This window comes from Osmerus eperlanus, chromosome 13 (genome assembly GCF_963692335.1).
Source record: "Osmerus eperlanus chromosome 13, fOsmEpe2.1, whole genome shotgun sequence".
In the NCBI taxonomy this organism is placed as follows: domain Eukaryota; kingdom Metazoa; phylum Chordata; class Actinopteri; order Osmeriformes; family Osmeridae; genus Osmerus; species Osmerus eperlanus.
Window position 1 is genome coordinate 9941609 of NC_085030.1, and position 15880 is coordinate 9957488.

The 15880-nt window shown below is 47.2% G+C and overlaps 2 protein-coding genes across 4 annotated transcripts in view; one reads left to right on the forward strand and one right to left on the reverse strand.

Annotated features, from left to right (window-relative positions):
• hdx (highly divergent homeobox) overlaps positions 1 to 15880 on the reverse strand; it is a 350307-nt gene that overhangs the window by 1107 nt on the left and 333320 nt on the right. The window contains exons 1-8 of one of the 3 annotated variants that reach the window (XM_062475868.1): positions 5354 to 5473; positions 3070 to 3276; positions 2631 to 2777; positions 1281 to 2483; positions 996 to 1049; positions 633 to 779; positions 270 to 468; positions 98 to 177 (exon numbers count right to left, since the gene is read on the reverse strand). In XM_062475868.1, the coding sequence (XP_062331852.1) occupies positions 98 to 177; positions 270 to 468; positions 633 to 779; positions 996 to 1049; positions 1281 to 2483; positions 2631 to 2777; positions 3070 to 3138 (1899 nt within the window). In that variant the 5' untranslated portion in view covers positions 3139 to 3276; positions 5354 to 5473. Of the gene's footprint in view, positions 1 to 97; positions 178 to 269; positions 469 to 632; positions 780 to 995; positions 1050 to 1280; positions 2484 to 2630; positions 2778 to 3069; positions 3277 to 4620; positions 4780 to 5353; positions 5474 to 15880 lie in introns of those variants that run through there. The other 2 variants (XM_062475867.1, XM_062475869.1) reach the window with 2 other exon arrangements.
• Positions 6375 to 15880, forward strand: part of LOC134032077 (connector enhancer of kinase suppressor of ras 2-like) — a 40470-nt gene continuing 30964 nt past the window's right edge. Inside the window, exons 1-2 of the mRNA XM_062475882.1 lie at positions 6375 to 6676; positions 14885 to 15048. Of these exons, the coding sequence (XP_062331866.1) occupies positions 6613 to 6676; positions 14885 to 15048 (228 nt within the window). The 5' untranslated portion in view covers positions 6375 to 6612. The remainder of the gene's footprint in view (positions 6677 to 14884; positions 15049 to 15880) is intronic.

Consider the following 15880-nt stretch of genomic DNA (forward strand, 5'->3'; position numbering starts at 1 on the left):
TTATACAACAGGTATTTTCAGAGTGCCTACTTAAGTGTTTTTAATATTGATGTTGTGTATTATGATTTCTAACAGTGTAGTAATGTGTGTGCAGTACCACATTCTCAGCAAGGGGGGCCATGTTGTGCTGCTCAGCTCCCTCCTCTCCCTCTCTCTGGTATGAGTCACTGGTGCCATCTGCGGAGAAAGAACACAGTATTCCTCATCAGAGAAGCTGAGTTTTGATGATTGTGAGCGTGTGTGTGCGTGATTCTTAGAACGCTTCTCACCCTCGGACAAACAAAGGGAACCTCCATCGATCAAGTCCTCCCCAAGCTCAGGGGTTCTAAAGCCCTCCCCTTCAGGACTCATGTCCAATGGGGACTCGTGTCCCGGAGAGGATGAACCAAAGACTGCGGGCCCACCTTTAGGGGGTGGGATCTCGATAGCCATGAGGCGGTACTTCCTTCTCCGGTTACTAATCCATGTCTGCCAATCAGAGAAAAGAGAACATCAGTCAGGGGCAATGGATAGAGGGACTCGAGGGAGGGATACAGAAAGGAAAGAAAGGAATGAATGGATTGAGATATGGATGAAGAGACAGAGAGAGGGATGTATTAGTAGACGTTATGCAATCAGGGAGGGGAAGACACCTTGATGATTTCGGCGTCGACGTTGAGCTGGTTGGCGGCCGCTGCGATCTTCTCCCGGCAAACGGAGCCCAGGCTGGTCATGCCGCGGTCCCAGTAGCGCTTCAGCTGCAGCAGGTCACTGTCGCTGAACTGGGTACGGTCCTGAAGCTGACCACAACCACATGAGCATGACCCAACTGCAGCTCTGAACCCACAATCCAGTACCACTTCAGGGAAGTGTGTGTCTTTTGTGGAAACAGATTATTTTTTTGGCAATTGTAATATGCTGACAACTCACACACCATACCAGCAACATGTTTGGAGTTAGGTTTGTATTAAGCCAGTCTGAAAGAGATACAGCATGAGTGTTTGTGTATCACTTACTGTTCTCTTCCTGGAGTTACTGCTGAGCCAGGGAGCCGACTGACTGACTGGAGCCTACACAGACAGACAGATGACAAGAAAGAGCCGTCACAATGCTGTTAAGCTGTATATTCCACATTTCGGTATGTTTTTGCTGTATTTTCCAATTCCAGTGACACTCAACGCCACAATGCCAGTGACAGTTATTTTAATGCTGCACGCAGAAAGTCTTTAAGTCTCCAGAGCTATATGAATGTAGTTACACTGACAAATGATTGACAGATAGATGGACCCTCGTAAGTCTACCTCTGATGGTGGGGTTTCCTGTGGTGTGTTTGTAGGGGAGGTGTGGAGAGCTGTGTGGGAGTAGCTGTTGCGGAGGGCTGCCTGCCTCTGCTGGGCCTCAGGTCTGGAGCTGGGGAAGGGGGCTGTGTGGTCTCCTCTTGCCCCAGACACCTCTCCCATGGGCGGGCTGAGGCTGCCAGACGTGTGCCCCCTCTGGATGTCTCGATGAGTCTGAGAGTTCACGCTGGCCAACTCTTCCTCCCTTCGCCACTCGTCCTCCTCATCCCCCGTCTCCATGGCGATGGAGAAGCAGCCAATGGTTTCCAAGGGTCTGGGAATCTGCCTCTTGCTCTCTGATAGGTTCCTCCTTTCAGAGGCAGGTCTTTGCGCTGGTCCCTCCTCTTCGCCCCTGTCTGATAGGGTGAAGACCTGCTGGATGAGGAGGGTGGGGTTTGAGGGGGGGCGGGGGTTAGGGTTTGGGGGTGAAACGCGGAGGGCAGGTGGAGCAGGTTGGGGCTGGGGGTTGGAGTTGGGGTGTGGCTGGAGCTGGGACTGGGTGAGAGATGGCCATGGACGGGTTGGTACTGGCCCGTATTGTCTGGCCCAACTAGGGGGTACAATCCCTGCCCCCACCCCCAGACGTGCCTCCCCAGTGGGGATTCGTCCCCCCCTGGACGGGCCACTGTAAACAGATGGGCCGGGGGGAGACGAGAGGGCGGAGGGCTTATGTGTGAGAGAGGCCAGTCTGGAGTGTAGGGGTGAGGAGGAGCTGGAACTGTTCCTGTTGTGCACCGATTGGTTGAGAAGAGCAGACCGGGCGTGTGCAGGAAGCTCTGAGTCAGAGAGGAGGGGCTTGAGTGTTGATCTGGAGCGGGAGGCGGAGTTAATGGAGTAAATCCCTGTTAGGATGACATCGTTGTTGTTTCCACTGCTGAGAGGAGAAGAGGAGGAAGGAGAGGAAGAGGAGGATGAGGAGCGGAAGGTGGAGGGGGGAAGGAGGTGTGGTGCTCTCTGGATGCTTCGAGCTGCAGCCATCTCAGCCGTCAGCATGGATCCCGCCACCAGAGCCGACCCTGCCAGCCTGTGATCAGACAGGGTCCCCCCCGCTAGCGTGTGATTGGACAAAACTCCGCCCGACAGTCCGTGATCAGCGAATGAATGAGGCAGGGAGCCGTTCTGGTCCGCCTTGGAGGCCAGCTTACGTCTCTTGTTGCCAACCCATGTCTGTCAGGACGAGAACCAGGTAAACTTAATCTATTCCGAACTAAAACACTAGAATTGAACGTGAATTTCCAGATACATTTATTTAGACACGCCTAGTCTGAAAGTGTATTGTTTGTGTATTTAGGTTTAGTATGTTCAAGGTCTTACCCGTACTACGCTGAAATCCAGCTTTGTCTCCTGTGCACACTGCAGGATCAGCTGGAAGCATGCCTTGCTTTGATTGGTCATGCCGTTGTCATAGTAACGCTCCAGAGTGTTCTGCTGCTCAACTGTGAACACTGACCGAAGGTTCATCTGAGAGGAACAATTCATTAGTCAGTATAAGCCAATTAACACAAAGATATTTGGTTATTACATAACAGTAAAATTGTGTCATGGTTACAGTGCAACTTAGATATAATGAGAATCAAGGTTGAATACTATTAGACCAATTTTCCAGACACTGGCTGACTCCAGTCCAAAACAGAAAAGCTTTTCACACTTTTGTCCAGAACAAGACTTAATCTATTACAAAACCTTAGTTTCCAGCTAAGTTTCATCAGTGTCCAAAGAGCCAGATCCATAAATCCTGGTAGAAGATACTCACGGTCTGCAGGCGGTGCTTCTCCTGCCAGGCATCCATCCTGCCAGGGGATGGGAAGCTGGGAGCCGCCATGCAGACCCAGGCCCTGGCACGGTCTGGCCCTGGCACGGTCTGGCCCTAACGTCTAACGGAGCTGGAAGTCAGGGGCAGCCACTGCGCTCATACCAGCTAAGCGGACGTGGCACCCTACTGGGCATGTCTCTGTGAGGCCTGGTGGTGTGAGGGGGCAGAAGAACGGAGGTGAGGCATAGACTTAGGCTACACCCTCACCTAGTTGCAAGTGCAATAAACTAAATTGTCTCACTCCATCCCAACAGCCAAATATAATTTTCCATTGGATAATCAGAAATGACCAGTTTGGATTATTTCAAATGTTAAATATTCAAATTCAAATGTAAAATATTATTCAATTATTACGATGTATACTCGATTATTCGAGTATACATATATATATATATATTATTCGATTATTATAATTGTACATTATGTAACTTTGCATTATTATAATTGTTTGTTTGTGATTGATGATAATTACGTTTATGACATGTTAATAATGACATGTGTTTTTCACTGTGGACTGCTTTGGCAACACTGTTTAACCTGAACATTCATGCCAATAAAGCATATTGAATTGAGACAGATCTTGAGACTATGAATGACTCGAGACTGAGAAGAAGTACAATGGTTTGATGACTTTCATCTGTGCTGGCATGATTCTGAAATGCTGGAAACAAAATAATCACAGCATTGATTGACGTTGTTTAATAATATGGCTGACTTGGAGCATATTCTTGGCCAACGTAACTTAATCGTAGAACCACTCTAAATTTGACTCGAGTAATTCAGTCAGACTAAATTGCTTACTGTCTGACCCAAAAGACAGTTTCACAGGAAGAATTATATCATGCGTCCAAATCTGGTTAGTTCAGCTGTCTGAATAATAAGCAACTGAGATGAAGTAACTGGCATGTTGTGTGTTTGATATTGAAATAAAGTGCAGACACAGAGATAAAATGGTATTGTCTGTGTTCCAAAACCTTTTAAATTATTTAGTGCAAGTGTGAAGTGGTTCTGATGATGCAATTTTCAACCAATTATATCATTCCGTGTTGCCAGCTAACAGCTAACCGGGTTAGCATAATTTGGCAAGCTCACTGCGCATGGCCACTGTACTGGAAAAAGGGAAACATTGAAACCAAATGCACGTAGGTTAACTCTTAGCAGTCACGCTGCTGTAACTTTAACGTTGGGATCTACAAGAACTCAACATATAGAAGATTACCCAGCTTGCTGACTTCGAGTAAACCTGGAAATTAACAGGTATAACGCTGCACAACAACAAAAAGCAAGCGGGGAATGCGACAGTGTAGTACCACTCGCAGGCCCCAGCGGCCATTGCTTTCCCACACTGGAAAGGCTAAAGTTTCCCATTAAACATCTGATTTTCCCAGCCCACCGACATGGTCATTCTCTATGACCCTTGTCTTTGTCGTACAGTAACACAGATGCGTCGAAATCTTACTAAATGAAACAGAAAATCATATTCCACCATACCTTTAGTCGTGAAATCAAACCAACCCACGAATTCAGCAGATTTCGTCAGCAGTCCCCTCGCCAGACAATGAAATCAAAACGTCCGATCACCAATTCTAATCATGATCGTGACGTATTGAAGACAGGAGCCAATGGGAGGTCGAGATCAGTGCTGTGACATTCACAACCCACTGAAAACTGAGCGCCATTGTCCCGCCCATCGTTGACTTTGTTGGGGAGATCGGGGGGAGGTCACACAGATATGAAGGTTTCAAGAGATCACGACGACGTGGGAACTGATTATATTATCAAGTCAAATGTACATAGGTTTATCTGTAGTTGGACTAGTTGTTGACTTGAGGTTGGTAACGGCAGTTTTGCTTATTATTCACATAAAGGCCTATCTGACAGATTTCCACAGTTTTATCTGGATTAATTTGATGGTTGACTTTGTGACCCTCTCATCGCTTTTCTTTAGCCTACTGTTCCGTCTACTTGACAACAGCCTATTTTACATGCATTGAATTTATGATAATATAATAGTATTATAAATGGTTCAACAACCAATGATTTAGAAATAGTTCATCGTTAAATGTGGTCAGGTCAGTGTATATGATTCGCATGCAAAACAAATGCAACTTATCAAATCTGGTGACAATAGATAATAGGAAATTAAGTTTCAATAAAAAAAGCTTTCTTCAACAAGACTTTAAACGTGAGCAGTGTTGGAGTTGCTATGGGTGAAGATACTAACCCTGGATCTTCTTCACGCATCATACTTTGCTACTAAGACAATCTATCTTCCACTGGCTCGCCGTTTGTTCTGAACCAGTCTTGAGTCATTCCACACACTTGAAACGAGTCCTTGTAAAAGCTGGCACACTAAAGAGACCAGGACCAATTCAGTCACAGGTGATTGTATATTTTCAGTGTATGGTCGCCATCTAGTGGTTCAAACGGATGAACAGTTTAGTAAAACGATATGGTTGCTCTGTCCCTCTCCATCCACATCCGTACAACATTTGCATGCCAAAATGGCTACCGACGAAAACAAATTACGTTTAAATAAAACAAACAAAAAACGTCTGTGAAGTATTTGTTTTTCATTTTTCCAAGTGAATCCATGACGTCACCCAGTGCAGTCGCGCAGCAGGGGGCGCTGTCAGTCAGAGGTGCCGATAGTATAAAAAGTGTTTCCGCCTGCTTTCCGCCCCATAAAGGCAGTTTCTCACGCTTCATACTGAAGTTTAAACATAAAGCTATAATGTGTTAATCATACCAAGTGATTGCTAACACATGCATTGTAGGACAGTACTTTACCGGTGCTGTGGGGCAATGTCCAAAGTCCACAACTCTTGGAAAATAGACGGACTTCAAAAATAATCCAATATTGTTTTATAATGTGTGTGTGTGTGCGTGTGTGAGAGAGAGATAGAGAGAAGAGAACAGAAATAAACAGAGAGAGAGAGAGAGAGAGAGCGATAGGGAGGACAATTCTAAGGCTACATTCTAAATTCATTGGACGTCACACCTGCTGCGGTTGTAAAAATATCGCACCTTCAGTGGTTTGTGGTTGTATGTTGTGGAGATGTATGAGGGAGATAGTCTACAGAACTGTGTGTGTTGCACCATTCCCTGGGTAGAGGAGGTGGCCCGTGTGATGCTGCAGGGAGCGGGGCGGGAGAAGAAGGGAGGGGAGGGGTTGCTCCACCATTCGCGCTCACCGATTACACTTCTAACAGTGCTCGGCGGCTGGCGGGAAGGCACGAGAAAGAGAGGGAGAGTGAGCAGAGTGAGCAAGAGAGAGCGTGTGTGCGCGTGGATTGCACCACCGCATCCAGTTCACCGAATCTGCAGGCGGCCATGCTCTGATGGAGAGAATCAGATCCATTTATTTAACCCAAACCCAATTAGTTCATAATGAAGTCATTCCTGATGTGACTGACAAGGTCTGTCTGTCGACACCGTCCTTGAGTCGTTTGGTCTTCATCACGGAGAGACTTTGACACAGCCATGGCTTTGGTTATGGAACCGATAAGTAAATGGACCCCGAAGCAAGTCCTGGACTGGATGAAAGGTAATTAAAAGAGGCTATTGAATGTATTCATTCATCGTGACAACAATGAGCAGGGGTATTCTGCGTTCAGATTCAGAATAGTGTACACTGTCCACGTTTGCACGCCTTGTCTTCTGCGCTCGCTGTTGTAATCCCCGTTATAGACCAATATGACTATTGGGGTCGCTATAGGGGATTACTGTTTTTGTCCAGTGCAGTAAAAAAAACTGTTCAGGCTGGGCAGTTTTGGAAGGGAGGCTAAGAATTGTGTCACCTCGCCCTGCATCAGAGCGCTTTTCCAACCAAGCCTCGGTTAGGAAGCTTGGCTGGCACTCACTCCGGCACCCACACCAAACCACCGATGACTGGCTCTCATCAATGAATCTAGAATATTTCACCTCTCCATACCACTGGCATGTTGCATGTCAGTAAACCTATGATAACAGCAGTTCAGCTGTTGTCGGTGTGAGTGATAGCGTGTTTCTGTGTTACTGTGTGTGTGTGTGTGTGTGTGTGTTTGTGTACCTGCGTGTGTTGATGTGATTAATGTAGTTAGCTGCATGCACCCCCACCCCCACCGTCAGCCGTGCCTCTCCAGCACCATGGACAGCGCACGGCTGCCTTATAAGGCAACTGCACGGATCAGTCGCTTTGTAGGCCGTTGTGCCGTACCCTTTTATGGCGGGAACCGTCCATTATAAAAGTCAGTCGGAATGAATAATCGCTAATCATGCATGAGGTGTAGGGAGAATCTGTTCGCTCACACTCTGTTGGTCTCAGAGGGAGCGCTAGGGGAGATCCACTGGGACAGCGAGAGGGAACGTCCCGCAATCCCAGCGCGTGAGAACAGGCTACGTAATCTTTCACTATCTGACAAGTCTCTCTGAATTCGGCTGCGTGCGGACGGTACACAAGATGATTTAGCATTGGGTTGTCTTCAGATTGTATGCTGAGGTGTGATCTGGTGTGTGTGTGTGTGAGGTCCTGATAGTTGGTCATCAGTCTGTCCCTGGGCCACAGGCAGAGTTTCCAGAACAGTGGGGCCATTGACATTCATATGGAACACCATCCATACTGATGCCCTACCATTCATAGCAGGACACCGACTGACTAGAAATCAGGTCTTCCTCAACCAATGTCAGCAGAGATTTGCTTCAAGAGCCAACCCGTCCCCATCTTAAACAAAGGCCATAGCTCTCCTGTGTCTGTCATGGAGGGTCATATTCAAGGCCATATTTCCAAAGTCTGCTCCAGCCTCCTTGTCTCCATGTGTCCTCCTTTCTTCCCCTCACTAGAGGGGAAGTTAAACCCATGTGAAAGGGCCTCCTGTGAGTGGCCTTTCCCTTATCCAGGTCCGGTATGTCTCCAGCTGGACGATATATCATCCACTTTGTGATAAACTGCCCTTTGCTTGGCAGTAGCCAATGAGGAAAGAAAGAAGATGAGTGGAGGGAATCTGTGGTAGACTATGAAGACACGCCCCAGGGGTCCCTGCAGCACCCCCCCCCCCAACCCCACCACCCCCGGTCTCTCGTCTCCGCTAAGTAACGTCAGGATACAGGCTCTACACGCTTGCAGGGCTCACAGATAGATGAGTCATCCGCGTTTGTTTTGGTTCGAACGCCCACACGGGAGGAGTTTCCTGTACGTGTGTGACTGTGTGTGTGTGACTGTGTGGATCGCTGTCTGATGTGTTAAGCAACAAAGGGCTGCTTCTGTTTTTTGAGACTCAGCTCTTTGTGAAACAGAGGGGATGGAGGGTTGGTGGGGGACCCTTCCTCTCTGTAGCCCTGCGGTACCAGGACAGCCCTTGCAGGACAGGGTCTCCTCACAGTCGGGGAAGTGAAACACAGGGAACATAAAGTGGCCGATGTGTCACTTTTCTATGGAAATTCAGCCTCACTTAGGTTCCTGGTGTTTCAGTGTTTTGGAGACGATCTTAGCAAATCGATCTTCTTCTTCCGTTCCTCGATGTGAGTGCACCAATGAGAGAACATTCGAGTTCTGGCAGGACCCTCTGTGGCGACAAGGGACATTCATGATGGTGTCGTTTCGTTCCTGCTTCCTGTTCCTGACTCCTGGCGACTTGGTTGACACCCTTGCATCCCTGAGCACACTTCCTCTGACTCCTGCTCTGTGTGCTGGCATAACGTGGCTGCATGAATGATTAAAGACACTAAAGCTTATTGTGGGCTGTGGGAAACAATTGCACACACATACACACACACACACACAAACACACAGCGAGCTCGAGCACACAAGCACATGTACACTTACAAACGTGTGGTACACACACACATATGCACGCAAACGCACACACCCTCACACTCTCTGGAGCAGCAACTTTAAGTGGGGCATCAGTAGCCATGGAAACCATTCCAGATCTGATCGTGGTAGATCGCAGCACACGTCACGTCACAAGATGGGGTGGCAGCAACATGCGCTCACACACACACACACACACACACACACACACACACACACACACACACACACACACAACAACACACACAACACACCTGTGTTGGAGTGTGTGTTTTCAGGACATTTACACATAACAGAATTGAAAGTGCATTTGCGGTAGGTTTTATTTGTTTAGGTACAAGGGAATGTTGACCTTCTCCTTATCATTGTATTATGAGGTGTAGTCCTTTCTGTGATCACACACTGTGCCATGTCATAATCGCTGTCACATATTTAGGGACAGCAATGATTTCACATGAACAATGTGCCATCTGAATTGGAAGCCATCATCCCTCCCCTCCTCTCAGCCTCTCCTCACAGACCTCCGTTGATTTATGTGTGATGGAGGGAGCAGAAGGGGAACATTTCCAGCCAGCCAAAGGGCCTCCAGAGAGGATCTCTCATTTTTCATGTCAAATCCAATAATTCTCTCAGGGGGCAAACAGAGGTCTTCAGACCACCGTCTTAGAGTCTTTCAATCTTTTTTTTTCTTATTGTGTTTTTCTTGGATCTTCCCCCATTAGCTGATGTCTCTTCACCTGACGAGCCTTGCCATATGGGGTCAGCACATGATCTCATGAAAACTGAAATAAGCTATCAATAAACTCGATCTCTGTTGAAGTCACACAGCATTGGAATGACAATGCACAGTATACAAGAGAGACTCCCCACCTCTCGTTAACTTTGTTTTACATTAAAGAGGACGAGAGAGAGATAGAGAAGAAAAGAGAAATAGAGATGGAAAATGGTGTCTCCTCCAGCTTCGCAGCGCAGAGAGCTCAAATGCCATGCTCTTAAGAATATTCCGCCGCGATGTCATGAATATTTCAGGGCCACTGAATATTTTTAGCGACCTGTGTTGTGTGCCTTTTCCATGCCCTCGTTGATGCACTTACGTACTTTCTCCTGCTGGGAGGCCCGGCTCTGGTGCTGCTCACAGTGACCTGCATGACAGCCTGATACAGCAAATCCTCTAAGGAACAACCTGGAAGGAACAGCTTGGAAGGAACAGCCTCTAAAATAACGGCCTGGCAGGAAAAATACTCCAGAGGGCAGCCAGGAAGGAAAGGAACAGCCTTTTAAGGAACAGCCTGGAAGGAACAGCCTGTATGGCATTCTGCTCCTCCGTTGTCACTAAACTACATCTATCGGTACACAAGAGACACCGTGTCACTTCAAAAGCACGAGGAATAGATAAGTAATGTTTTATTTAAGGGCTGGAAGCAGGGGAAGGAAGACAAAGTGAAACTTTGGAGAGTAGATATTGAGATACTTCTGAAGCTGAACAGGAGGCATTATGGATGCCACTGGTCCCTCGTTTGAGCTGTGCAGCCCTCATACTCCCTCACTTAAATAATGTGTGTGTGTGTGTGTGTGTGTGTGTGAATGCCTGAGTACAGTGTGTGTGTATTTTAGTGTTTGCTTGTGTGTGTATGTGTGTTCCCATTCCATTGTCCAGCATCAGCACATGGCCCTGAGGAAAAACTAATGCTGAGCCCTCACTTTTGCTGGGAGGTCTGGCCTACCCCCTGGTCGCCTGGCAACACAGACCTCAAAATTTGCAGGGGGGGCAGGGAGGAGCGTCATGGTGTGCCAGCCATCAGACCGGCCCTCATAGGACGATAATGAGGAAGTTGATCACAAACCTAACAGTGTTTCAAAGGACAACACTGGCACACTTTAATCAATGTCAGGTTGTATTTGAACAACCTCCTTGAGAATGTGTCCATTGATTGGAAGTATAGAATCACATAATGTTGTTAGATTATTTGTTTTTGTGTATATGGAAGGTCACTGTTGCTGGGCACTGGGTCTGATAATTCCACCACATGATTGTACTACCAACTGTTCAGGCTGGGCACAGTCCAGTGCAGTTGTATTTGACCCCTCTTGGTGACAGGATGTGCCCATTTGTGTGTACAGTATGTGTGTGTGTGAGCATGTGTCCTGTGCTATTTCCAGCTGGCATATGAACTCAGCAGATGAACCCAGATCAGATGTGTGTCCTCCAGGGTAGGCATAGTGAGTCATCTGATTGGCCAGCAGCTGTGTGCCATGTTGTGTGTGTGTATGTGTGTGCGTTTGTCATTGCACAGATGATGCTAACTAGGCTGGCTGAGAGCACATAATCAGTAACAAACTCTCTGGTGAGTGTGACGTTAGTGTTTGTGAGACCTCAGAGGAGAATGCCAAGGGATTGCTATCAGGACTCCACCTGCCTGGACGTCGCATTGGATTGAATCAATCACACCCATTCTATTACAGTGCGGACTCAACCAGTAAAAGGAAGCGCACCCACCGTTAATTTTGTTGGGCATGTCTAAAAGACTAGGTGATGGAACTACATGTCCCAAAATTCATTGCAAAATATGTCAACACCCTCAGTAGAAGGGAATGCTGTTTGTACATATAGTAATCACCGGTATGTGTATCCTGGCACCCTGTGTGTGTGAGTGTGCACACACTTGTGTGTGTGTATGTGTGTGTGGGAGATCTAGGCCATGGCTATAGTGAGAGTTATCCCCAAAGGGTCCAGTAGCGCCCCAGTCAGCCCAGACCTCTTTGATTCTTTATTCATCATGACTTTATATAACAAGGACTTACTGGAGGAGAGAACAGACATGGAGTGGAGAAGAGAGGAAATATGGAGAGGAGAAGAGAAATGAGCAGAATAGGAGAGCAAAGAGATGGCAAGGAGACGAAAAAAGAGAGGCGAGGACAGGAGAGGAGAGGAAAGGAGAGAACAGGAGAAAAGAAGAGAGATAGGGGGACGAGAGGAGAGAAAGTGCATGACGACGTGACGAGGCGGGAGGCGAGGAGAAGGGTGGAGAGGAGGCGGGAGGGAAGGCCTGTGAAGAGAGGAGAGCAGTGGAATCTTCGAGGGAGAAAGGAGGCACACGAAGAGGAAGTGAGTGAATAGAGAGTGGATAGGTGAAAAGAAAGAGAGGAAATTAGCTGCGAGAAAGGAGGACAAAGCGGAGAGATGCATTCTCAGGCTGCATCTGTCGTCTTATCTTTGGTCTTCATCAGCAACAAGCATCATCATCACTACCATTGTCCTCATCTTTCTCATTATCATCAACATTGGCCGCAACACCCACAGCAGAGTGGAGCAGCTCAGAGTTGGAATGAGGGCGCTGTGTGTGTGTCTATCTCACCCAGGAGAAAAGATCTTGCCAGTCTCAGCTGTTGTTGAAAAGTTGATGTCGAGTGCATGTGTGTGTGTTTGTGCGGTTGCGTGTGCTGAGAGAAGGAGGAAGTGTTTGCGAGACTTGACAGCTCCCGCGCTCTTCCGTCCTCCTCTTCTTCATTTCTCTTTGCCCTTGATTTCTATTTCTCTCTCTCTACTACTTTCTTGACAGCGTGATAATCAGAACCTCGGCCCCTCGGTCCCAGACATCAAATGTCTCAGACGAGGAATAGGCCTGGGGATAGGGTTAGGACTAGGGTTGGCAAGGGCTCGGGCTAGGGCTCGATCTGAACCTGGGTCCTCTGCTGCTAACCTATTCACGCAGCATAAACTTCCTGCATCCTGTGCATGTATCCCGTACCACTCCTCTGGGAAGTATCAGGTAACCGTAAGATAAAGACTGAAACGCTCCTAAAGTCTGCGGTTAAAGTGACTAAACTTCAGTGTCTGGTGTTTCTGGCTCCCATCATCAGCTCGACAGCTGGGCACACGGCCAACGTGTCTACCTGCCAGGTGACTGTTGAGCTACTTACCTTTCACAGCACACTCATTACTGCCTGCTACATCACTGCAGGCATTGCTACATGCAGGCTTTTGGTAGACACACACATGGAGCTGCTAGTTCCAGTTCAGTGTGTGTGGCTTAATGAGTTCACACAGACTCCTATGGTCTTACCCTTCTGATTGTGTGAGTGTGAGCGTGATTGTGTGTGTGTGTTCGGGTGTTACCACACTCTGCTCCATGTCAAACACAGCTTCCCCTGGGTGTCAATGTTTTACTCTGTCTTCTTTAACAACATAGGCTCCACAGGGGAGGGAGGCTAACAGTAATTGTGAGAGTGTGTGTATGTGTGTGTGTGTGTGGGGGGTCTTTTTATAAACCAGGGTTGTTTATCAGGTCTTGAGGGAGGTGTGTGGTTTCTGCTGACTCTATCCTTGGTGAAAACCCTTAGCCTGTCTCGAATCAATGACATCTGAGACCAAACTGCATCCTCGTGTGTGTGTGTGTTTGTGTGTGTTTGTGTGTGTTTGTGTGTGTTTTCTTTCTCATGGCACATGCAGAGCCAAGTATCCATGTTTCAAAATGACTCTCTCCATACTTATTGGGTATTAACCTGTTTACGCTCCTGTTTCGCCCGCGAGACAAAAATGCTGCCTCCCCCTTCCTCAGTTACGACGCACTAAATTCTAAAAAATATATTTTTTAGACGCTACACATGTTATACATCGTTGGAAAGCTACGATTCTTGTGCTTCCATTGAAATAAACCAATTCAAGATCAAGTCGCAATAGCAAGCAAAGTCAACGTCTTTTTCCGGTGAACATTCCTTCAACAATGCCAAAGAAAAAAGTTGTACTCACCCTAAGTTGTTCAAATAGGTCCAGGTGTGCAAATCATGCCATCAAAACTTGATCTGCGTAAGTCCCAAGGGTTCAAAGTATCTAACCATGTAAAGTAATTCGTCCAAATACAATGTTTTACGTTCATGAATAGCCATTATCCTTTGTTTCATTATGCAAGTTAGCCGACGGAAGAAACAACTTGTTCACATAAAAGTGTTATTTTCTCCGATTTATCAACGGAGTATTTACAAAATGAAGGTCTCAAAATGTCCGTTGAACCCTCCCCTTTTGATTGACACCTTGTTCGACCCAATAGGAGCTTCCATGCCCCGTTGACAGCCCTCTAAAGCCAACTAGGTCTGTGCGTCCTGCCCCCCGCCCCCCCCCCCCCCCACACTGGTTCTAAACAAATTTCTCGAACTGGCTTCGACTGGCTCTGAAATTAGCTCGTTAGCCTTGTAGCTGACAGCTAGCTGAAAATGCCAATACCTCATTTGTATGCGTCTGTGGAGCCTTCAAAATAACAGTCGATTGCGCAATATGGTTGACAGAATCAGTGTTCTTTGTGCGCCAATCCTTGGAATCAGATAAAGCACTCCAATGTGTTCATGCTTCAGTTTTTGTGTTTCAGTATTACTAATTAGGGATTTAGCTATTATATATGATATTTCTAAGTACCAGAGATGGGCCAGAGATAACAATTATGAAAAATAATACCTTTTTATTTGACCTTGACCTTGGTTACAAAGGGTCATTTTGGAGTCTCCAAAAGACCCTTTTAGAAAATTCCTGGATGTACTCTTATAAAAACATGTGTCAAATATGAATATATTGTGGTATTATGTTTGACTTTTGATTTGAATTGGGTAAGGCTTCAACCTGTGGTCCAATTTAGTCTTCCAGATAATACCTACCACCTCTAGGCCTATTCAGGCCTCTGTTTTCAAAACAAAATCTAGGCGGAAATAGAAATTTTCACTTTCCTTGTGTTCAAGCTTCTATTACTCAACACTAGAAGGACTGACAGGGGTCCTGACAACAGGGGACATAACTTCAGAGTGTCAGCTTTCAAAAGAGATCATTTACATGCATGTACTCCAAATGGTTCAAGAACAGCTTCCAATTTACTTTGGGTATGCTGTTTAGGCGTTTTCAGGCAAATTTAACAGGAACATGAAAAGGTTAAAGTGATTATGTTCATGTGAGCTAATCTGTGTGTGTGTGTGTTGCAGGTCTGGATGACTGTCTGCAGCAGTATGTGAAGAGCTTTGAGAGGGAACAGATGGGAGGAGAGCAACTTCTTCACATCACCCACCAGGAGCTGGAGGAGCTGGGGGTCACACGCATCGGCCACCAGGAGCTCATTCTGGAGGCTGTGGACCTGCTCTGTGCTCTGGTGAGTATATGTGTGTGTGTGTGTGTGGGGGGGTCTCCATGGGTGGGGGTGGGTGTGTGTGTGTGTAGGTTTGGGAGTGTGTTGTGTAGTGGTGTGTGTCTGTGTCAGTGTGTTTGGGTGTAAGGGGGGTGTGGGGGGTATGATTGTTTGTGTGTGGGGGTTTTAATGTGTGTGTGGGGGGACTTGTGGGGGTAACTATGAGTGTGTTTCTGCCTGTGTGTATGTTTCTGTGTGTGTGAGTGTGTATGTGTGCAGCCCTGGGGACAGTGCTGGCTTTGTGTGTGCAGTGGCCCGACTCAGGATTTGGGAATTATGAAGAATTAGGTGCTACTCTCCAGACCGCACTCCCTAACCCACCACTAGGAGAGAGAAAGAGAGAGAGAGAGTCCCTAACCCACCACTAGGAGAGAGAGAGAGTCCCTAACCCACCACTAGGAGAGAGAAAGAGAGAGAGAGAGTCCCTAACCCACCACTAGGAGAGAGAAAGAGAGAGAGAGTCCCTAACCCACCACTAGGAGAGGGAGAGAGTCCCTAACCCACCACTAGGAGAGAGAAAGAGAGAGAGAGAGTCCCTAACCCACCACTAGGAGAGAGAAAGAGAGAGAGAGTCCCTAACCCACCACTAGGAGAGAGAAAGAGAGAGAGAGTCCCTAACCCACCACTAGGAGAGAGAAAGAGAGAGAGAGAGTCCCTAACCCACCACTAGGAGAGAGAAAGAGAGAGAGAGAGTCCCTAACCCACCACTAGGAGAGAGAAAGAGAGAGTCCCTAACCCACCACTAGGAGAGCGAAAGAGAGAGTCCCTAACCCACCACTAGGAGAGAGAGAGAGAG